At 36.8% G+C, this 24,114-nt stretch overlaps 1 protein-coding gene across 6 annotated transcripts in view; it reads left to right on the top strand.

The window, feature by feature from the left end:
* Positions 1-24,114, top strand: part of UGGT2 (UDP-glucose glycoprotein glucosyltransferase 2) — a 178,962-nt gene that overhangs the window by 114,333 nt on the left and 40,515 nt on the right. For 4 of the 6 annotated variants that reach the window (XR_012327737.1, XM_033843648.2, XM_073795359.1 and 1 more), the window contains 5 exons: positions 3,113-3,192; positions 5,515-5,698; positions 9,971-10,129; positions 10,479-10,564; positions 18,858-18,942. Coding sequence is in view for 5 of the 6 variants with exons in the window: in XM_033843648.2 (XP_033699539.1) it covers positions 3,113-3,192; positions 5,515-5,698; positions 9,971-10,129; positions 10,479-10,564; positions 18,858-18,942 (594 nt within the window). In the remaining variant the exon portion in view is untranslated. Of the gene's footprint in view, positions 1-3,112; positions 3,193-5,514; positions 5,699-9,970; positions 10,130-10,478; positions 10,565-16,342; positions 18,945-19,042; positions 24,109-24,114 lie in introns of those variants that run through there. The other 2 variants (XM_073795361.1, XM_073795362.1) reach the window with 2 other exon arrangements.

The following is a 24,114-nucleotide window of genomic DNA, read 5'->3' as shown; positions in this document are numbered from 1 at the left end:
GTATTTGGAAATAGGGCCTTGGGGAAGTAGTTAAGGTTAAATGAAATCCTATGGGTTGGGCTGTAATGCAGTAGGATCGATAGCCTTATAAGAAGAGGAGAAGAGAGATCTTTCTCTCCTCACAAACATAAAAAAGAGTTCATGTGAGTACACCACCACCTGGCAGCCGTCTACAAGCCAGGAAAAGAACCCTCTCCAGAAACTGAATATGCCAGCACCCTGACATGAAATAAAGTTCTGTTGTTCAAGCCACCCAGCGTTTTGTTATGGCAGCCTGAGCTAATACAAGCGTCTTCCCATCATCATCTTTCTTACCCCAGGTGTGGAGAATGGCTTCTGGAGAAGCTGATGTCTAAGCGTAATTAGTATAATAAGCTTAAAGTATAATAAGTAACGTTAGCCAAACAGGTGAAGCTAGTGGAAGAAAGAACATGAAGGCTATGTTCGAGAGGTTTGGCCACTGTAACAAGAGCAAAGTAACGGTACCTTCAAGTCTGAAGTTGATTTCTGTCATCTCCCCATCCCACTGTAAGCCACTGGAGTTGCCGAGGCAGCTCCACACGTGAGGGACTCAGACATCTTCTGTACTGTTCCGCCATCCTCATGAAGCAGCTTGTTTCCAGCAGTCTAAGATCACAACATCATCTCTGTATTTGTGCAGCGGGAAGGGGAGAACAAGGGCCGAAGCCCAAACATATTCCATCCAGTTGCATCCCTCTGACCAGAATGTAGCCAGCCAGCCAGCCAGCTGCACCTGGTCACAGGATCCTTCCCCTAGGCAAGTAGAGGAGAATGAGTCTTAGGAGACAGACAGCAGACTCTGAAAGGACATTATGTGGCTTATCTTGTACTGAAAATGTTAAAAATTCAAATTGTGATGCCGCTTTCAGTAGCTTAAATTTGAATAAGCTAGTTATGTTGGAAGGCTCTATTTTTTTTTCTGATGATGTTTAAAATTTTGGGATACTTCTATTTGAAATTACTCAATACTGTTTCTTTTAAAGACACATCACAAAATATTCTCAGAAGAGGAAACTATTTGTTCTTTGACAGTTTACTTTTGGAAACGGGCAAAAGTAATTAGATATTAAGCCTGGTGAAAATGTAGATGATCAAGCTGGGTCACACTGGTGTATATTCTATCAAATTTCAAAATGTTTCTCTCAGAAATTAGTTTGCCTTTTCAAATCAAATAGGAAAAATGGGTGATAGGTATCTGTTATAAATGCATTTATTAATGTGTACAAATAATTTTGGAAACCCGTTGCCATTCTACCTGTTCAGTGTATAATCAGGGCAAACTTCATTCCACAGCTGATTTACTTGCCTCATTCTTTCTTTCTGCATTTGTATACCTTCAAACTTCAACTTCTTTAGACACACTATTCCTATTAGTCTCTAGAAAACAGAGATCAGTAATCATACCTATGAGGAATGGAGGTAGTATGATTCCCTATTCCTATGGGGATTCATTATCCAAAAAAAAAAATTGCTTACCTCTGAAGCTTTTGTGTAAACATAGAATTTAGGAATAAGCAGTATGGGTTATACAGAAATATAAAATATGGAATTGCATTCCAGTTTACATCATTGGTAACAGTAGCATACTTTGTTTCTGAGCAACTCAGAACCTCACATGGCATATTATTTCTTACTATAGAGAAAATGTATGCTGTAAATTCATGCTATAAAGCACAAATTAATTTACTGGAAAAAATGGTCAGTGTCGCATTTAACACTTGGAAGAAACAGTGGCTCAGCAGCCTCCGTTGTAGCTAATAGGACTGATAGAATGGGAATTAAAACTCATAGCTCTTAAATCCTTGGTCTGTACATTCTAATTTCTCCTCAAACCTGTATCCTTTCCCTCCCATGTATCTGTTTTATTCTTCTCCTTTTACCTATGTCCTTTGTTGTCTAATATCTTTCAGATCTTCACTGACTTGTTGCCTCTATGGAGGTGGGGACTATCAACATTAATAATTCTCCTACTTCAGTGCTCTCGGGCAGGGATCCCCAACCCCGGGCCACGGACCAGTAGCGGTCCGTGGCCTGTTAGGAACCAGGCCGCACAGCAGAGGGTGAGCAGCGGGTGAGCTAGCGAAGCTTCCTCTGTATTTACAGCCGCTCCCCATCGCTCACAATACCACCTGAGCGCCGCCTCCTGTCAGGTCAGCGGTGGTATTAGGTTCTCAGGAGCGCGAACCCTACTGTGAACTGCGCGTGAGAGGGGTCTAGGTTGCGCACGCCTTATGAGAATCTAATGCCTGATGATCTGAGGTGGAGCTGAAGCGGTGATGCTAGCGCTGGGGAGTGGCTGCAAATACAGATTATCACTAGCAGACAGGTTTGACTGCACAGAGACCATAATAATCAGTTGCTTGCAGACTCATATCAGAACCCTACCAGTGAGTGGCAAGTGACAACACGCTCAGGGCTCCCACTGATTCTGCATTACGGTGAGTTGTATAATTATTTCACTATATATTACAATGTAATAATAACAGAAATAAAGTGACAGTGAATGCAATGCACTTGGATCATTCCAAAACTACCCCCCACCCCGGTCTGTGGAAAAATTGTCTTCCACGAAACCAGTCCCTGTTGCCAAAAAGGTTGGCAACCGCTGCTCTAGGGAAATAAAAAGAAAAGAGAGTATTTTATCTGTATGTAGCCAAGACCTTCCTACATCTTTTACAGTGTAGATGAAATTCCAAAAGGATCAGGGCACCCTCGCCATCGTTGTTGTGAGGTCACCACTTTGTCTTTCAAGTCAAGGTTCTAATAATTATTTTACTTGTTCTTCAGTAGTAAGGAAATTTGGATACCAGTAAAGAAAGTCACACTAGGCAAAAGGTAGGCAGCATAACCTTTGGGCAGTGAAATCAACTGTGTGGATTCAAATCTTACTTCTGCCATGACTTGCTGTGTGATCTCGGGCAAATTACTACCTCTGTCTGTGCCTCAGCTGTGTAAAAGTAGCTACCTCAAAAGGATGTTGTGTGAATCAGATGAGATAACGGATGTCAAGTATTAATGTAGTAGCTGGTAGATAGTCAATGCGCCGTAAGTGTTAGCTATTAATTTCAAATATGGAAATCTTTTCTAATAGGTACTTGGCAAGATTATCAACATGAAGATAAAATTGTTCATGAACTGTAGGGGTAAGCTTTCAGAAGCCCCTTTAAAGAGGTGGGTCTACGTGAACATAATTTCATTTTGAAAAATTTGCAAATGCTAAAAGGAAAAAAAGGAACATAATTACTGCATCTGTTGTTTTTGTCTTCACAAAATGTTTAACTGAAATAGATCAGAAGATCAGAGATAACTTATTAACCTTAATTGATATAAAACTAAAGTAACCTAACCAGTAAAATTGACCCAATCTAATTACAGAATTTACATGGATTTGTGTTCATCCATGGGTGTTTTTAAAAATGTGATCTAGGAATACCTATTTAGACGTATACAGTGTGGGGCTTCCCTGGTGGCGCAGTGGTTGAGAATCCGCCTGCCGATGCGGGGGACACGGGGGTTTGTGCCCCGGTCCGGGAGGATCCCACATGCCGCAGAGTGGCTGGGCCCGTGAGCCATGGCCGCTGAGCCTGCGCGTCCGGAGCCTGTGCTCTGCAACAGGAGAGGCCACAGCAGTGAGAGGCCCGCGTACCGCAAAAACAAGCAAGCAAACAAACAAACAAAAGAAATATACAGTGGGCTCAGCAACATGGACGGACTTAGAGATTATCATACTAAGTGAAGTAAGTCAGAAAGAGAAAGACAAGTACCATATGATATCATAATATGTGGAATCTAACGTATGATACAAATGAACCTATCTACAAAACGTAGACAGACTCACAGATACAGAGAACAGACTTGTGGTTTTCAAGGAGGAGGAGTTGGGGGAGGGATGGATTGGGAGTTCAGGGTTAGCAGATACGAATTATTATATATGGAATGGATAAACAACAAGGTCCTACTGTGTAGCACAGGGAGCTATATTTAATATCCTGTGATAAACCAGAATGGAAAAGAATATAAAAAAGCATATATATACAGTATATGCATAACTTATCCATTTGTTTTGGATCCTTGCTTTATCACATAGTTCCTGGTTCTGTATCTCTAACCTCTCTACTAGCCCTCTTCTTTCAGTCTTAAGAATTATTCAATTTTTAAAAAGAAATAAACTTACCTTCCTCTCCTCTGGTGCCCTGGCTTTTCCTCCTCTTCTCCAGTCTTTATCATCTCAGCTTTGCAGACGTGTGGCCAAGCCCCCTCTTCATCTCTCATTCACCGGTACCTCCACTGAAGCTGGGCTTTAACTGAATCACAAAGAAATTGCTGTTTGCAACATCCATGGGATACTTCTTACCTAGTGATGTTTCTGCTGCATTTGACAGTACCAGCTACTTGGTTTGGACTGTGTTCTCTCCAGGGTCTCCTCTTACCCACTCTTCTTTTTTGACTCTGCTGGCCTGCCTGCCATAGGCAGCTTCACGGCTGCCAGTGATGAGCGCCCCTGGGGTCACACTCAGCGTACGTTCTCCTTGAGTGCGGGCTGCACCTGGTGATTTGCTTTCAGTGAACAGAATATGGCAAAAGTGATGGAATGTCTCCTCTGCAATTAGGTTGTAAGAGGCTGTGACTTTTGTCTTGCTGGCATTCTCTGTCTCTTGCTCTTGCGTGCTTCTCTACGCTTGCTGGAGATGCCCTTGTGGCAAGGACTGAAGGAGGTCTCCAGCCAACCACTAGTGAGGAGCTACTGCCCTCATGCCAGTGGACCTTGAGGAACTGCAGGAGCCTGGGAGTGGATCCTTCCCCCATGGAGCCTTGAGATAACCACAGCACAGCGGACACCTTGATTGTAGTCCCAGAATAGTGAAAGTCAATGTTCTTAGTATTATAACTATTTCTTATTATGTAAGATACTAGGGCGTGAGGCTAAATACATTAAGATTGCTGGTACTTCTAAAAGCTCTATTAATAAGCAGCTGCTTTAAACTCACTCCTGTTTGTTTTTAATTGCACTTTTTGAATTAGTACCAGAATTTTAGCTTAAATTTTACTTGCTTTCTGGTTATCATTTCTCTTCGTGTTCTTAATGGTGCTAAGAGCTAATAGAAATCACTAAAAATAGACCACGCTCAAACTTTGAAGAAGGATCAGTGAGTGAATACAGATCATAAACTGCTGGAACCCACATAAGTCAGTATATCTTAAAGGGATTCTAATCATGTTCATTAAGAAATAATTAACAAGGGTATATAATATACACAGTCTTAAAATAGATAACAGTGTAAACAAAATAATGATTGCCTACCATTTACATAAGCATTAACTTCAGTATAGCGTGTTTTTAGTCTTTAAGACTTTAGTGTGTTTTAAATCTTTAGTGTGTTTTTAACTTAAGACTTTCTGGTCATGTTTTTAAGCCATTTTCAGTTTTAAAATATTTTAGAAGAAATCTCAGTTTTGGTCACACTATGTATTTTATTTATGTTCTACCAACAGCTTCTACCGTTTTGTTCTGGAACCGGAACTGACATTACCACCTAATGATGTTACTGGACCAGTGGCAAAATTCTTGGATATCCCTGAATCACCCCTTCTAACCCTCAACATGATTACTCCTGAAAGCTGGTTGGTTGAAACAGTACACAGCAACTGTGACCTTGATAATATTCATTTAAAGGATGTAAGTTACAAAGAAAGAGGAATAGGATAAATTCTTATGAGCTATTATTCCTGTACCAAGTGCCTACTCACTGCTCACCAGAATTTTCTCCTTTATGATTCTAGATCCTGATCCAGTCTTTCCTTTGATTTTCGAGTTTCCCTAACTTCCAAATTCAGCTTCTCTGGTTTTATGGGTTCTTAAATGCCCTCACTGTTTTTGTTGCTTCAGAAGTGCTACCCTAAGATGAACAATGTAGAAGCTATGGAGACAGATGAATGGCAGTTTAGGACAAAACCATTAAGTACCTTTGCCCTTCAGGTTTTGTTTTTAACTCAGAGAGGAACAGTTTCATCTGAAATTCTTTTTTGCCCCACAGCTCATAGCCAGAGAAAGCAGTTCTAATGAGATTAGGGTAGAAAGCAGGAAAAAGTTTGCTTATATACTTCGGGCTGAGTGCATTCTTTCCCACCACCTCCAGTGTGACCCTTGTCCAGTAAATGACCGGACTTCTCTTCCCCACCTGTAGTCATTCAATCCACAGCACACACACACACACAAAACAAAACCACTGACAGGAGACTATTTTATAATATTCGGAGTCTTTCCAAACATTCTATTCAAAATTGGAAAGGCATTCAGAAAGCACACAAAAAAAAACAGAAGCATTTTAGGAGAGTTTACCTAGAAGACAGGTATCTAGAAACTGGGGTGGCTGGGGGCAGTGCTTCCTTCTCACTGTCCTCCCCGCTGCCCGGTCCTGCACAGCCTCTGACCTATTTCCAGTTCTGCATTTGACAGCTCCTTCAGAAGGTAGCCATTACCTTGACCCAGGCATAAACATTTTACCTCTAATAATTTGGTTCAGGTTGTTCATTATTTGTTTCTCATGCTTTTCACGTGTCACCTTTTGTCTAAAGATTTTCCTTCTAGGCAGCGTTCTTCTGATTCACTCATGTGTAGATCCTGTGGGATCCTGAGTCACTTCCCTGGAACATACTCACTTATACGACCAACTTTACCCACCCGGAGAAGAACCTAAAACTCAGTCATAGCAATCATCTGAAATCGGTCCTTCAAATTGAGGGAAAAAATAGAAAGAGAGCAAAACAATGAAATCCATGAGGGAAAGTTCAGAAGTGAATTTGGCATGAAGTAAAAAAAATCCTGTTTCCTCCATGATTAGTTCGATCTCTGTTGGTCTATTTGTTCTTCATTAAGAGAGTTCAGCAATATATATCAGTAAATAACTTTAAAGATTCTAACCAAAAGGGTAAAAAGTTTGCGGTGGGAGAATTAATGCAGCTTAAAGTTTTTAAATTGAGTCTGCTGGTAAAAAAATTTTAGTTTCTATTGTACAGTTAATAGAGATTAAACATTTTGTTGTCAGTGGCAAATATAGCAATGCCTTTTTAGAACCTATTTGAATGAACAGTATTTTAGAAGACGAAAATAAACAAATTATTTCCCCTATTGTCGTAGATTATATGAGTGAACAAAAGGAAATTACAAATTCTAGCAGCTGTAAAAGTTAACTACCTCTAAGGCTCTTCTCTTCCACTCTGTGCTGTACATACTTACAGTATTACCTGCAACTATCCTAGAAATATATGAAATAACAAAGACATGTGCTCAAGTAGAAAGAAGGAGTTGTAGGTAAAGGAAAAAAGTGAGACTAATAATGAGAGATGTGTCACTACACACTAGCTTGTATAGTCAGTACTCCTTGCTACATCTAATTCCCGAACATTATATAACCACCTGAAAAAAGCTTGATCTAGAAAGATTCTTCCTTCCCAGGTCTTTGTTCACATGGTTTATTGCCCAGCCGGCATTAATGCCATTATTAAAGGTGACAAAAGTGGTTCTAGGAAAGCTTAAAGTGTGACAGTTACATTTACCTGGAGTTCAGAGGTGGTTCTCAGAGCTTGTAACTAGAACTGCGTCCAAAGACTCTCTGGTTACATTTCATCATAGCCTTTATCTGACAGATGTCAAAATACCTGAAACAATAGTGATTGTTTACCCAGTAAAGAGGAAGTGAGTAAATAAAAGATTGCTGAAGGAAAATGGTATGTGGCTATGTTAAAAGGAATTCACAGAAAAATGCATTAGCCCCTTTTGAAATATAAATAATTTAGACATCAGTTTTATTGACAAGGCATTCATTACCAATGTAAATGTCAAAGAATTCCTATTTGAATGCCATAGATAATATTAATAAACCCAAATGTTAATCTTTATAATCAAACTTATACTTTTATTAAAGGAGGAAGCTAAATTCTTAACTATTCAGTCACAGAACAATACAATAAACACTTCTATTTAGAAATACTAATATGCACCAAAGTTATATTGGAAAGATATTAAATTCATGTCTCATGTCAATAGTTAATATTTAGAACAGATAAATAAAAATATAAAGGAGATGTAAACATCAAAAAAGATCACTAGCTTTCCTATTCTTGCTAAAAATAAACCTTGATAATAGGAACTAATTTAACTGAAATCACCTTTATGAAATTATTATAAAACTTTAAATATTCACAAAATTTTAAATACTCACTAGAAAGTACTCTTTGAAAAATGAATTTGCTATTTTTAGTGTGTGGTTTGAATAAGTCAACACAATTGATGTCTGTTATACAAATATATAAGGAAGAGAAATTTTCACATTAATGGATTATAAATGAAGATATTATTTAGTCACAAACTGATTGAGTGTATTTGAACTCTGCCCTGATATCTAATTCATAATTTAAAATAGTTAAGCTTTACTTCATAATCCCTCTGGGGTAGTTTCCTTGTCTGTAAAGTGAAGGAGTGAAGAAGTGAAGGAGATCATCCTGGATGATCTCTAGGATTTCTCATATTCGGAGACTATCCCATAGAAATCTTTCTATCCAAAATGCTGTAAGGATTGTGGATACAGGTTAATGAAGTATATGAAGTTCATCATTAGAGTAGTAATAACTCAACAACTAATTCAGAGCTCAACTAAAGTCATTGAAACAAATGCTATTTTCAAACAAGTTACTTATTTCATGTTCTTAAAAACAGTAAAATTATAAGAACAGGGCTCAAGAAAGAAATACTGTACACAAGTGCTATAATTATTTCTGTAGTAATTATAGTCAAAGAAAAACAACTATACAGTACAGAATATTTTCAAATACTCTGTATGCTAAACATCATTAAAAGTAGTATCAAAAACCTCGTAGTGTGAAATAAAATTAGAGATAGATAGCATCATTGTCTTATCTGCTCAACAAAATTTGCCAGACTATATAAAAATCACTTATCATTTGATTTATTTTTATGTTTGGTTATGTTTTTCATGTGATGTAGAGAAAAAACTTTCTCCCTAAAATATTTATTATAACATTTGCAATAGAGTAAAATCTGGAAACATTTGGAATGTCCAACCATTTAAAAGGATGTTTTAAAAAGAGGACATGGGGCTTCCCTGTTGGCACAGTGGTTGAGAGTCTGCCTGTCGATGCAGGGGACGCGGGTTCGTGCCCCGGTCCGGGAAGATCCCACATGCCGCGGAGCGGCTAGGCCCGTGAGCCATGGCCGCTGAGCCTGCGCGTCCGGAGCCTGTGCTCCGCAACAGGAGAGGCAACAGCAGTGAGAGGCCCGTGTACCGCAAAAATAAAAAACAATTAAAAAATAAATAAATAAAGGACTTGTTCTTAGAAAACTATATTTAATGAAAAAGGTTATACTTTCTTAGAAAAAAATTATGGAGCAAAAGTAGAAATCAGTGCATTGATGTGTATATGAATGTTTAGTCTGTAGGTAGTTTCTATTTTTTCCCTTTTACACTTCCTTATATTTGCTAAATTTTCTTTAATGAGCATATGTTTTTTTGAGTGCAAAACAATTCACCATTGATTGTTTTTAATTGCAAGAAAGGTGATAATGATGACAAGTTGGCCTTCTTGCCAGGTCTGAAGCAGGAGATCTAGGGCACAGCCAATGAAGCAGATTCTTTGAGCGCTACAACTTACCGAGCCGCCCATCCATTCTCACATCTCTCCTGCTTGTGATTTTGGTGCATGTATCGTGATGTTGGAGTAGCGCTGATGTCATGGGAAAGGAAGACAATTCATCATGAGCTTTAGTGTTCAAGAAATTGATTCAGCTATTAGGTTCACTTGTCTAAAAGAAAGACTTGAGGTTGCCCCAAAAAATATATTGGCTAATATTAAAATAATCACATATATTTATTACAAAATTTACATTATGAGAACTACTAACACCAAAAACAATGACATATTTCCTCCGTAGATTGAGAAAACTGTCACAGCAGAATATGAACTAGAATATCTACTGCTCGAAGGACATTGCTTTGACATAATCACAGAAGAACCTCCTTGGGGTCTGCAGTTTACACTGGGCACAAAAAATAAACCTGTTGTCGTTGATACAATAGTGATGGCCAATCTTGTAAGTATTATACATACTCAATGGATGATACTTAATTAGATGTTTTGGTGAAATCCTCCAAGTTTTCCTAATAATATGAAATAATTTGTATCCTACTGTTACTGAACAGCTCCCAGAAAAAAATCCTTGAATAAGGTAATTAAATAAAGCGAACATGAAGAGAGTCATACTTTCAGAATGTGCTTTTAAGGTTATTGCAGAGTCTTCTTCCTTGGAATTCATTTATAGAAATCATTCGTTCCACAGTTAGTAAACACTTATCTTGGAGTATTCATGAATAATCTTTCTTAAACAATTGGACCTCATTTTCATTCATATAACTATGATCATGTTTTTCTCATCTTAAAAGGGATATTTTCAATTAAAAGCAAACCCAGGTGCTTGGATACTGAAATTACGCCAAGGAAAATCTGAAGACATCTATCAAATAGTTGGGTGAGTTATATAAACCACTTGCAAATTTTTATATATAAATAAGTTTTTAGTGTGATATGACCAAGATCATCAAAACAACTAAAATACTCACAAATACCATTAGTATAAAACAAAAACTTCTTATAAAACTGTGACATTTGTTCCTATCATTGTTTTATTTCAAAATATAAAGGTATGACTGAAGTATACATCTTGTTCTTTACTCCATCTCCTAATTTTCTATAGACTTTTCCATGTGTTAACATAATGAACATATTTATCATTTAATGACTATATAGTATGTATAGCATCTTATATAGCAAAGCCACTATCTGTGAGTTATGTTCAGTTTTTCATTTTTATAAATAAGAATGGTTTCTTTCATAGTAAATTTCCTACTCATTAATGAGTCTAGTATAAAGCAGGGATCATCAAACTTTTTCTATTAGGAGCCAATAGTAAATATTTAATGTTTGAGGGCACATATGATTTTTGTCAATATTTTCTTTTTCAACAACCATGTTCGAATGTAAAAATCATTTTTAGCACAGGGGCCATACAAAAATAAGCCACCAACTTGTTATTGCTCACCAGCCATCGTTTGCCAGCACCTGGTAGACTCTTTTTTGTACCCCTTAATATCTGTAGTGTTCATTTATTTCAATAAGTATTTATTGGGCACCTATGATTATAACAAGCAGTGTGCTTAACAAAGGTAATATATGGGCAGGGGTTATTCAATGCTTTTTTCCCCTTTTCCTTATAGTGCCTAGAACATAGTGTCATTCAACAGACATGCTTAATAATTTAAGCATACAAAGCTGGGAATGCTGAATTCTTCTTTTTAAATCTTTTTTTTTATTGAATGAAAAATTCTTTAAATTCTATAGTGCTTTACAATTTTCAAAAGTTTCACACACACTATTTCATGTAATCCCATAATAACCCTTTTCTTCCCTATCCCTATAGTGCCCCCCTTTCCCTCTCCCCACTGGTAACCACTAGTTTGTTCTCTCTCTATATTTGTCAGTCTGCTTTTTTTAAATATTATTCACTAGTTTATTGTATTTTTTAGATGCCACATATAAGTGATATCATACAATATTTGTCTTTCTCTGACTACTTCACTTAGTATAATGCTCTCCAAGTCTGTCCATGTGCCTGCAAATGGCAAAATTTTATTTGTTTTTAAAGGCTGAATAGTATATGTGTGTGTGTGTATACACACACACACACACACACACAACACAGCTTCTTTATCCATTCATCTGTTGATGGACACTCAGGTTGCTTCCATGTCTTGGCAATTATAAACAATGCTGCTGTGAACACTGGGGTGCCAGGACTGGAATTGCTGGATCATATGGTAATTCTATTTTTAGTTTTCTGAGAAACCTCCATACTGTTTTCCACAGTTGGCTGTACCAATTTACTTTCCCCCCAACAGTGTAGGAGGGTTCCTTTTTCTCCACATCCTTGCCAACATTTGTTATTTGTGTTCTTTTTGATGATGGCCATTCTGACAGGTGTGAGGTGATATCTTGTTGTGGTTTTGATTTGCATTTCCCTGGTGACAAGCGATGTTGAGCATCTTTTCATGTGCCTGTTGGCCATCTGCATTTCCTCTTTAGGAAATGTCTATTTAGTTCCTCTGCCCATTTTTTAATCGGGTTGTTTGTTTATTTGATGCTGAGTTGTATGAGCTGTTTATATATGTAGATTATTAACCCCTTATTGGTCATATCATTTGCAAGTGTTTTCTCCCATTCAGTAGGTTGTCTTGGTTTTGTTGATGGTTTCCTTTGCTGTTCAAAAGCTTTTAAGTATAATTAGGTCCCATTTGTTTATTTTTGCATTTGTTTCCTTTGCTTTAGCAGACAGATCCAAAAATTACTGCTGCAATTTATGTCAAAGAGTGTTCTGCCTGTTTTCTTCTAGGAGTTTTATAACATCTGGCCTTACATTTAGGTCTTTAATCCATTTTGAGGTTATTTTTATATATGGTATTAGAGAATGTTCTAACTTCATTCCTTTACAAGTAGCTCTGCAGTTTTCCCAGCACCACTTATTGAAGAGACTGTCTTTTCTTCATTGTATACTTTTGCCACCCTTGTTATAGATTAAGTGACCATAAGTGTGTGGGTTTATTTCTGGAGTCTCTGTTCTGTTCCGTTGATCTGTGTGTCTGTTTTTGTGCTAGTACCATACTGTTTTGATTACTGTAACTTTGTAGTATAGTCTGAAGTCAGGGAGCATGGGGAATGCTTAATTCTGTGATAGGGTGAAGGGTAGGGGGAAGTCAGTATTGACATTAGAAATGAGATAATACCTCAAGAGAGTTTTGAAGAATTATAGGAACTTACTGCTAGTCATACGACAGCCAGAACATTCCAGGAAGAGGGTGGAGGTACAGATCTCTCATCTAAAACTCTTAGGGCCATATGTGTTTTAGAATATAGCATTTTCCAAATTCTAGAAAGTTAGTATAGTACACATATCATATATTATGATGTATTGAGCAGGATCTAAGAAAGCACTTCTTTAAATATCATTTCTGTCACAAACGTGTGAAAGTCACACTAAAGGAATATATAATGACTGTAAAAGAAAACAAAAAGACAAGACACAGGTGGAGAAAATATTTGCAAAGCATTATTCAACAAAGAATTATATAAAGAACCATCAAAATTCAACAATAAGAAAACTTGATAAAAAATGTGCAAAAAACTTGAGCAGACTCTTCACCAAAGAAGAGACATGGATGTCAAATGAACACGTAAAAAAGATGTTCAACATTGTTAGTTATAAGGAAAATGCACATTAAAACCAAAGTGAGATACTGCCACACATCTATTAGAGTGTGTAACATTAAAAAGACTGACACTAACAAGTGCTGATGAAAATATGGAGCAACAGGAACTATCATACGCTATCATTAGGAATGTAGAATAGTACAGCCACTTTGGTACAGTTTAGCAGGTCCATAAAAATTTAAATACACACTTACCATATGATCCAGGCATTTCACTCATAGGTATTTACCCAACATAAAAGGACATATATGTTCATACAAAGACTTGTACATTAATGTTTATAGCAGCTTTATTTGTAATTGCGAGACACTGGAAAGAACCCAAATGCTAACAAGTGAAGGAATTATCAAAATGTGGTATATCCATCCAATGGAATACTACCCAGCAATATAGAGGAATCAACTATTGATACATGCAGTGACATAGGTGAATCTCAAAATAATTAATGCTGAGTAAAAGAAGTGAGGCAAAAGAAAAAAAGAGAGTCTATACTGTATGATTCCTTTTATAAGTTGTAAAACGGTAGGTAATTAAGACAAACTATGGTGACGGAAGTCAGATCACTTGTTGCTTGGAGATGGAGGGCAGCTGGGGTGGGGAGGGGGCAGGTAAGCAGGCAAAGTGTTGGAGATAAACAGGTGAATAAAACACAGTTCCTACCCTTCCACAATTCATCCCAGTAGGAAAGACAGTTAAGGAAATGAATGACAGTAAAACGTTTTAAGTGCTACAAAAGAGTGCTGTGGTGGTACAGAAAATAAGCAAAATACACTGTTGACTTTCATATTGACCCTTCTTACAAAAATCATGGTTTCAAAGGATAAATTTGCTTCGTCTTCTTTGGTCTTTGCAAACTGTGCTGCCAAGAACTCTGTGTTTCTAAATCTGCCACTATTGTTTCACTGTTGTTTTTTGCAAACAATTAGGTAAGCTGTGATTCAAATTCCTTCTCTGCCACCAACTCTCTGTATGAGTTTGCAAAAGTTTCTGAAGTCTTTATTTCCTCATAACAAGAGGGGATAATCCTACCTATCTTGTGGGGTCTTGGTAAGGACTACATGAGATTAGTGTCTCATGTCCTGAGTAAATGTCCATTTCCTCCTCACTTACTCTTTCTTTCTTCTTTACAGTTACATATATTATTGTATATGTATATTGTATAATACATATGCGATATGTATTATATATAATATGCATAGTATATATTATGTAAAACAGTTACTATATTAGGTTCTATTTTATCTTCTTTACCATTATTTGTTATTATACACAGCCTATAAATGGATGGTTTAGGGAGAAAATAGCCCCTGATTTTGTGTTTAAGTACCACTAACAAATTAGTGCAAAACTGATTTTTCTCATTCACAGTTACCCAACTCTTGGTGATGGAAGGAATTTCAAATTTGTTTATGTTCCTTATAAATGATAATATCATAAATTTCTCTCAGTCATAATTTACTTAACTCCAAATACGATTAATATGTCACTAGATAGCCAGAGTGGAAAAAACATAAATGATGCTACTCTTTGATTTTTTTGAAATTAAAGTTTCAGTAATGAAAAACAGGTCAATATGAAATATGACAAAAATGGAAATTCTATTTATCCCAATTTATGATTTAGTTCTAATTGATATTACATTTATATTTAAGCAAAGTATTCTTGAAATATGCTGAAAAGCTAAGCTAAAGTAATATTGACATGAGTTTCTAAGTTCAGATTTTAAAACCATGACTATATAGTTTGATATTTTTTAATTTGCCTTTTTGTTTATTAGGCATAATCCTCACATATGTACTTTTTATGTCTATCCATGTTTTTGTAATCTTTAACTGCAAATCATCTACCCATACTCTGTGTTGACTGTTATTTACCTTGAATTCAAAAATACTCAATAAAATTATTCTCTCCTAGAAAATTTTTGTAGCTCTACTAAAATCAGACAAATGCTTCTCAGATTTTCCTAATTACAGAGAATAGCAGATGCTTTACATATACATATATATTTTTATATATGCCTTCAACATGCTAAATTATTTTGCTAGTCTTTTTCACTTGAAATCTTCAGGAAAACAGATTACCTAATTCGTAGTTATTTTACACCTTTGAAACTGATCTGCTTCTCCTGTGCTTTATATAGAAGGCAAGAGAGGTTTCAGAGCTCTGCCCACTGGCCCTGGCGGTGGTTATAGCTCACTCTTTGTGAAGCCCTTCTGTGAGCTCTTAGAAGGTCTCTAATTGCTGCACCTCACTCTCGTTTGATTCCCTGGTCCCAGTTGGTGCATCTCTATTCCAGGTGTCTTCTCTAGCATCTTCCTCGGTCTCTGGGCATCCTGGGCTATACCCACAGCGTATTTCTGCCGAGGTCTCCTCATATCTCCAGGTTGCTGTTCTGGCAGGACGCATGACTACCCCATGATAACAAAACCAAATCTCTCCTACTTGGCTACTTCTGATCCATGAGAAGTACTTACACATCACTTGCCTAGCAAACTCTAGGAGTGCAGGCTGGTCTCAAAGGCAGTGAGAGTGGTAATAGGTCAGTCCTCAAATATCAGTCCATGGTCCATTTTAACTTTCCCAGACAAGAGTCAAATGCAGTCCTCTGTGTCTCACAACTTCAGGAAAGTACATTGCAAAGTGCTTTCCCCTTAAAGCATCTGCCTTACTGAGTTTAGGATTAGAAGGTAATGCTCCCCACACTTCCCCAGGGGGCGTGTAGAGGTGCACACTCACAGCCTGGCAACAGCTTTCTCCAGAGACTCTCTTCAGCCTTCATCTCACTCCTTTCCTCCTTTCAAGTGCCTCAGTTGAAGCATTTTAGTATCTTTTTAGTACCCCACCCCCCAAACTTTTAGTTCTTTACCATCACATTGCCGTTAGTTAAATATAAGCTTGACCAAATTCACTATTGATCATAGGTTTTATATGTTTCTTTCATCTTTCACATTCATTTTTGGTCTGGGTGGCTGACTTTCCATATCAGAGACGGAGTTAACACAGGGAAATGGATTCTTGATTGGACCAGGAAGGATTGGAGGAGCTAGCTCTGCAGGAGAGCTGCCTCCCAGGACCAGCCCAGGAACTCACCAGCCAGAAAGAACTGCTACCTCTCCCATGATCAGAAGAGTGAGAAAGCATGAAGCTGCCCCACCAACACGTCAACTCCCTGTCAGTCCCCAGAGAGCTGAGTTTGCACACTGGAACCCTGGCATAGACAATCTCTAGGTCTCCATGACGTCGCTTTCCCAAAGAAAACAGGCATCACTGCATTGACCCTCCCTTACTTGTAAATTCCAAATCACATGCACATGTATCTGTTTAGTAGAATCTAATTATTAACCAGAACCATAGCTGTAAAAGAATCTACAAAGAAAAAAGAGTTTTTAGCTTTCTAACCTCTGCAGTATATGCTAAAAGGTGGAATGGATATTGCCTGCCATATCACGATATGCACCAGATTTCTACAAATATTTTCTATAGAAACTTTAGGGGTATACTCTTGATTTTAAAGGCCTGAAAATGTTTTGCCTTTCTTTGGCTTATTTTCTAAGTCCTGATAATAGTACTGATTATAATTCTCCTCAGAATGCTTGAAACAAGACTTCCTCATCATATTCTGCCATCCAGCGTTTTGGATTCAAAATGAGAGGCGGTGTGATTAACTTTTCCTTTACAAAAAATTAAATGATATTTAGAGTTAGAATTCCAGGACAAATACGTATGCGTCCTTTTTTGTAAAGTAGTACTTCCTGATGTGTAATGAATCCTTTCATTTTGAAGTAAATGGCTTTTACTGAGAAATACTCTCTCACGTCTCTTATTGAGAATATAAATGATTTGAGTGCTCCTTTTTTTCCCCTGTATTAACTCCTTATCAATGAAACCCGTGTCCTCTGACTTCTTGGCTTGTTCCCTTCATTTCAGTGGCTGACTGTCTTCACGTATCCAGTGGTTTTAGTTGCTTAGTGTTACTTACACAGGTGTAACAGTGCAGTCGTGAAGAGCCAGACTACTAGGGCTTAGTCTGGATCTAGGATAATTATTGTACCTTCCTCAGAGGATGGGTGTGTGGATTACATGAGTTAATATCTATAAAGTGCTTAAAATAGTACCCGAAGTAGAACAAGAATCGTCATCACTACCCCCTCTACCATGTGGGATGGAGGAAGTTGCTTTAGATCTTGTACGGGCCTAACTGCAGTGTTGTGCTGCCTCTATTCTGGTCTCAGTGGATGGTGGATCCGACGGCTGAAGTTGCTGATGTCCTTGAGCAACATTTGGTACTGGAAGCTCTTGCACGTTTTTAAGAGATTTGACGCTTCTACTACATAAGTTGGAATACTTTCTTTTTTCCAGTGGTAAATGTTGGCAGGGGCTGTGCCTCGTGCTGCGGGTCAGGCACCTCATCTGAGGAACTGCGAGTGAGAGTCAGAGACGTGTTAGTCGGCATAGCCCTAGAATCCCCAGGTTTTTATTTTAGAAAAATTTTCAAGCGTATGTTATGTCTGACTGAATGCAAAGTATCTACTAATTTGACATCTGATTGCTTTCCCTCTTTGAAAAAAATTCAGTTTTATGGTAAATGCTTTTTACAGTAGCATTTTTCAGTTCATAGTGAAAATAGTATCAAAAAATTTTTGAGCAAAGCTGTCATGTTTGATTTATTTATGCAGTGTTGAAAATTAGACTATGAACTACATAATGTGTAATATAAAATAGATCCAAGTGATGCAGATGGACATGACGGACACATTTTCAGTCTTTTAAGTTTAATGATATACTTCAAATTTTGGCATTTGAAAATGGCTAGTAAATAATGAAAAGTAGTTGTATGGTGTAGCTTTCCTTTGATTATGCTGTATAAACAACTTACTTTAAAGTCTAGAAAATGTTTCATATTTTAATTATCATTACAATGTATGAAAGATCTGACTTTTGTGATAATTTTAGTATACAGTAATAAAGATAAGCTATAATCTGCGCTTTCTGAGTGACTAGGTGATATCAAATTTAGTGAGTTCTTTTTGTACGATCTTAATTTGTATTAAGTATTAATATTAATACTTATTAATTATTAATTAAGTTAAAATTGGATAATTTTGAAAATTGTAGTGTATTGCAGCATATCTTTTTTTTTTTGCGGTACGCGGGCCTCTCACTGTTGTGGCTTCTCCCATTGCGGAGCACAGGCTCCGGACACACAGGCTGAGCGGCCATGGCTCACGGGCCTAGCCGCTCCGCGGCATGTGGGAACTTCCCGGACAGGGGCACGAACCCGTGTCCCCTGCATCGGCAGACGGACTCTCAACCACTGCGCCACCAGGGAAGCCCTGCAGCATATTTTAATTGACTACAGAAACAGCAGATATGACATATACACAAATGATACTATACTTATGTCTATTGCAAAATGAATTTATTCTGTTATTTGTACCATCATAATTGTATGTCTTTTCTTAAATTGATTATAGATATTTACATGTTTTTTCTGCTTCTAGGCATGAAGAAACTGACTCTCAATCAGACCTAGGAGATGTCATTGTTGTGCTAAACAGCTTCAAAAGCAAAATACTGGAAGTACAAGTGTGTGAGGCCAAAGCTCTTTACAGGCTTTGTTCTTAGTATTAAGAATTCTTTTTTTGTCCTTAATTAATTAATTTTTATTTTACTACTGATTTCACAGTTTTAGTACCTAAAATCTCATATTGGAACTCTGGCAGTGAAAGGAAGAAGAGGATTAAATCATGAAGGGAAAGCAGAGAGCTTGAAGATAGAAGAGAAGAAACGATTTTTTTTTTAAGTTATGATGTGTCTACTGTATCTACTATATTTGTAACCAAATTATGTTATAAATTAGGCTTCAGAGATGAGATCAGGAATGCAGGTTGAAAAGTTACCCCTTTCAACAGGAAAAAAACAAAAGTGATGTTTCAAAAACCAGAAAAGTTTTTAATGATGGCAGGTTTAGTTCTTTTGGACAAACTCACCTACTTAAAATCAGTAAAAATGCTGGGCGAAATTTTTTTTAAAAATTTTAAAAGCACTGAGGAGCTGACAAGAATGATAGTAAGGAAATACAAAACCAAAATTAAATGGAAAATGAGAGCCTAGTGAAGTAAGCAGGCACCGAAGCTTCTCTTATCCCAGGAAAGCTGTTGTTGCCCTGAAACATTTGTTCGTCCTGGCGCACTTGAACTATCGTTTTGATTTAATTTGCGAGGTGATGGGGACAGAAATTAAAACCCTAGACCCACATAAAGTGGGTAATCTATTAGAAGACCCTCTCTGCAGTAAGCTGGCTATAGCTTCAGGGTAAGGATGAACCATAGTAAAGTATACCACGCAGTCTTTTAGCTCAAATGGGCATCACCTAAGAAATCAAAGGAACGCTGAGCCTTGAATTTGCACTAAAATGGCTCCAGATTAATAAGGTTTTACAGGCATCTGACAGAAACATCCAGATATCTCTGGAATAAGACTACTATATCCAAATAAACAAGGAAAACCAACAGAAATGGCAAATAACAGAGAGCAGATGCACAAACACTCCATATGTTAGAATTATTGACACAGACACTGAAACAACTATGCCTAAAGTGTTTAAAGAAGTAAAAGACAGGCTTGAAAACAATTGCAGGGAATAAAAAACCATAAAAAGTGCATATCTGATTTTTTTTTAAAGTAAAACTTCTAAAACTGAACAATACAATGACCAAAGAATTCAGTGGGTGGCTTTAACAAGGCCTCAGGAGAGAACTAGTGAGTTGGAAGATAGACCAAAAGACGTATCCGAAATGCAACTGACCTTATAAAAGAGGAAACTACAGCAGAGAGTATATAAAAGGCATAGAGAATAGAGTGAGAAATCTAAGATACCAGGATTGCATTTAAACATGGCTCTGCCACTCATTAGCTGTGTGACCTTGGACAGATTACTTAAACTCTTTCTATCTCATTTTCCTTATCCATAATAGGAGTTAATGATGAAACCCTCCTTATAGGTCTACTATAAGGATAAGATAATTTAGCTTTATGAAGTACTTTATGAGTGTTTAAAAATAAAATCCATTTAAATGGAGTTCCAGAAGGTGACGAAAGACAGAATGAGGTACAGGTATTATTTGAAGCAATAATAGCTGAGAATTTTCATGAGTGATGAAAGGTACTAATTTGCATATTCAGGAAGTCGAGTGATTCCCAAGCAAGATAATGAAAAGGAAATCTACACCTAGACTCTTGTTAATAAAACTGCAGAAAACAAAAGACAGAGAAATCTTGAGAGTAACCAGAAGAAAAAAGAAAAATTACCTTCAAAGAACTGTAGTTAGCCTGACAGTTGGTTTCTCAGCAGTAATAATGGAAGCCAGAAGATAATGAATGATATCTAAAAGCACTGACAGAAAAAAGGAATGACAACCTCGTATAATTCACCCTGAAAAGTATTTTTCAAGAAAAAACATAAGGTATTTTCAGACAAATAAAAAACTGGATTTGCCACCAGTATGCTCACACTAAAGGAAATTCTAAATGGTATACTTCAGGCAGAAAAAGAATTATCTCAGATGGAAGATCTGAGTTTGAAAAAAGAATGAAGAGAAAAGAAAATGGCAACTCTGCGGATGAATCTGTGAACAGTGAATATATAAAACAACAGTTATGTCTTAGGATCTTAAAAATCAATTTTATATATATATATAATCAATTATATATATATATATATATATATATATATAATCAGCAATAGCATTTAAGGTATTATATAAATAAGGGTGTGTATAATAACATATAAGGTTCTTATATTGACCAGGACAAGGATTATGATTACTTTTAGACTTAAGGGCAAATCTGAATGCTTTACATTTCTAAGATAACCACTAAAAGAATAGAAACAAGGCATAATGTCATAGTGAAGAGGAAAATGGAATGAAGCAAATTAATATAAATGGACTAAGAAACAAGAAACAAAGCAGAATACATGCGCCATTGAAGAACCACAAAATAGTAAGTTAGAATTTAACCCAATTACATTAAATGTAAATGGACTACATGTTCCAGTCCAAAGACTAAGATTGTCAGACAGGATTTTTTTTTAAATCCCACTCTATGTTTGCAAGAAGGAACACCTAATATATAACAATACAGTTTCAGAGTAAAGATTAAAATAAAAGTGTGGCAAAAGTATACTAGGCCAATACTAACCTAAACAAAGCTTGTATGGCTATACTAATATCAGAGATATTAAAACAACATTATTAAAGGTAAAGAAGGTTACTTTATATGTGTATATAAGGCGGAAATAGAATTACCAAGAGAAACTGGCAATTCTCTATAATACTGGGATATTTTTAACATACGTCTCTCAGTACTTGGTATAACAGGCAGACCAAAAACTCATTAGAGATGGAGATTTGAGCAGTGTGATTATAAATCTTGACCTAATAGATGTATATAGAACACAATAGCCAATAACACCAAATGAACAATCTTTCAGACACAGACATTAATAAAAATTAGCTTTACGTTTAGTTGAAAAGCAAGTTTCAACAGATTTCAGAAGAATGAACTCATACAGAGTATGTTCTCCGTCTACAGTGCAGTAGAAATTAATATGCAAAGATAACTAGAAAACACCCATTTTGCCAGAATCTCTGTGATGTAATAATGGTAGGCTACCAGAACTCAAGCCTGACATACTGCAGAGATTCTAAACCACCAAATCATCAAAATTGACCTTGCATCCCACATCATAACCTGTTTCTTATCACCTCTGCTCTTTTTCCTGTGATCAGTTATACATGTTTATACTCATATTTGATACTGTTTTTCCTCTACTGGCTTTGGCTTCCTTTCTCAGGAAGAGAAACTTATACTGTGTCCTTCCAGATGAAAAATCCCACAAACTCAGACCAGCTGCTTAAGTTACTAACTCATCCCAAGCCTTTTAGGACCAGCATTCCAGCTAGTTTTATCCTAGCCCTACAAACAGGAGAGAAAAATATTATTTCTGCTGGGAGACTGGGGATGTCTTATCTTTGAGGAATTTTGATCATTGAAAAATTATTTTCTTTTTCTTGAGCTGGTTTTTTTTTCACTGTCTGTATCGGCTCTAATTTTACCTGTTGGTCCCTGGTATAGAGGAGGTCTGACTCTTTCACCAAAGCCACCAAATCTTTGAGGGTGATAATCATGCCTTACCTGAAGCAAACGTTCTACAGCCTAACCTTACCTAGGTGCTTCGGTTGTTTTTTAGTAACAATTTTATCTGCTCACCTTCCATCTGTCAAAATTATACAAAAGGACAGGAAAAAGGGAGGAGAAAAGATAAGCAAGATAAAGGTTCAGCCCATGAACTCCAGTAGCCACTAATAGGAATTCCAGGAAGGAAGAACAGAAAATGGAGGAAGGAAAGTATCCCACAGATAGAGAAATATAAACACATCCATGTCAAGGGGTCCACAAATGAGTGAAAAATGGCCCACACGAGATCCTAAAAACTACCAAGGAGAAGAGGCGGGTCACTGCAATAGAACGACACACTAGCATCAGATGTTTCATTTTCAAGAGAACAAAACAAAGATTTCAGTGTTTTGAGGAAAATTACTTTGAATCTAGGATTCTTCAGGCAAATATTCTCTGAAGGGTGAAGATTTAGAAAAATTATCTTTCACACCCCTTCTTGAAGGTGTTTGCCAGCACGATGAAGATGAAGCAGAAGAAAGAGGAAAATAGGTATTGTAAGAAATGATGAAATCAGTGTGAAAACCAATGCAAAGAAAGCTCGAAAGAGGCAGTTAATTGTTAAGCCCCAAGAAAAATGTCTTCAAGAAGACAGGAATTCCAGACAGTTAAGTAACAAGAATAACAAACTGGAAAATATTAGGTATATGGTAAAGAAGAAGTATATCTCACCACAAGAAAAAATAAATACAATAAAATTCCAAGAAAAATACACTTCTGTATTGGTGAAATGTGAGAAAACAGAATCCATGGGAAGCAGGAGGAGTGTCCTAGGAGGGCGTGGTGGTCACATCATCGTAACTATGTGGAGGAAATGTAACTGTAGTAGCCTTTCAGCTCTTCAGTGCGTTGTGTTTACAGTGTCACAATAAGCACTTCTTACTGATTTTCAAGTTGTAGAATAAACATGGCATAGTGCAAAAGATACAGTTATGTTTACCAAGCTAAATGTAAATATTATCCATACTTACAATGCTAAAGTAAAGTTTTAGCTAATATAAGTTGGGAGGCAGAGGGAAAAGGTAGAGATATTAGTGTCCTTATAACAGGCCATGCAAGAGAAACTTGAATTTGTTGGAATAAAAAATACAGATTTAAGCATTATTTAAAGTTACAAAAATACTCAGTAGAAGAACTAATGACATAGTATTATCAAAACCTCCAGACAGAGGGGAAGGGAAGGGTGATATAAGTAAGCTGTTCATCTTTTGTTACAAAGAATGAATAATGCCTAAACTCTATGAATCAGATATACAGTAGATAACATCCACGGTTGACAATTCAGTAAATACAAGTATAAGCACATTATTCAGCGGTATGGAGGTAGCCACCAAAAACAAGAGGCTGAACTGGTAGTTGAAATCAGATAGTGTCTATAATATACTAAGATCTTTCTTGGCTTCATTTACTACAACTGTCTTAGATTTACAAGGGTCATCTTGTCTATATATTTCTAACCATGCAGCATAATATTTAAATCTACAAAATTCTAAAGTTTTTCTTTACCATGCTATCTAG

The sequence above is a fragment of the Tursiops truncatus genome, chromosome 18, assembly GCF_011762595.2.
Source record: "Tursiops truncatus isolate mTurTru1 chromosome 18, mTurTru1.mat.Y, whole genome shotgun sequence".
NCBI lineage: Eukaryota > Metazoa > Chordata > Mammalia > Artiodactyla > Delphinidae > Tursiops > Tursiops truncatus.
Note: the sequence above shows the minus strand (reverse complement) of the source record. Positions and strands in the feature narration are given on the sequence as shown.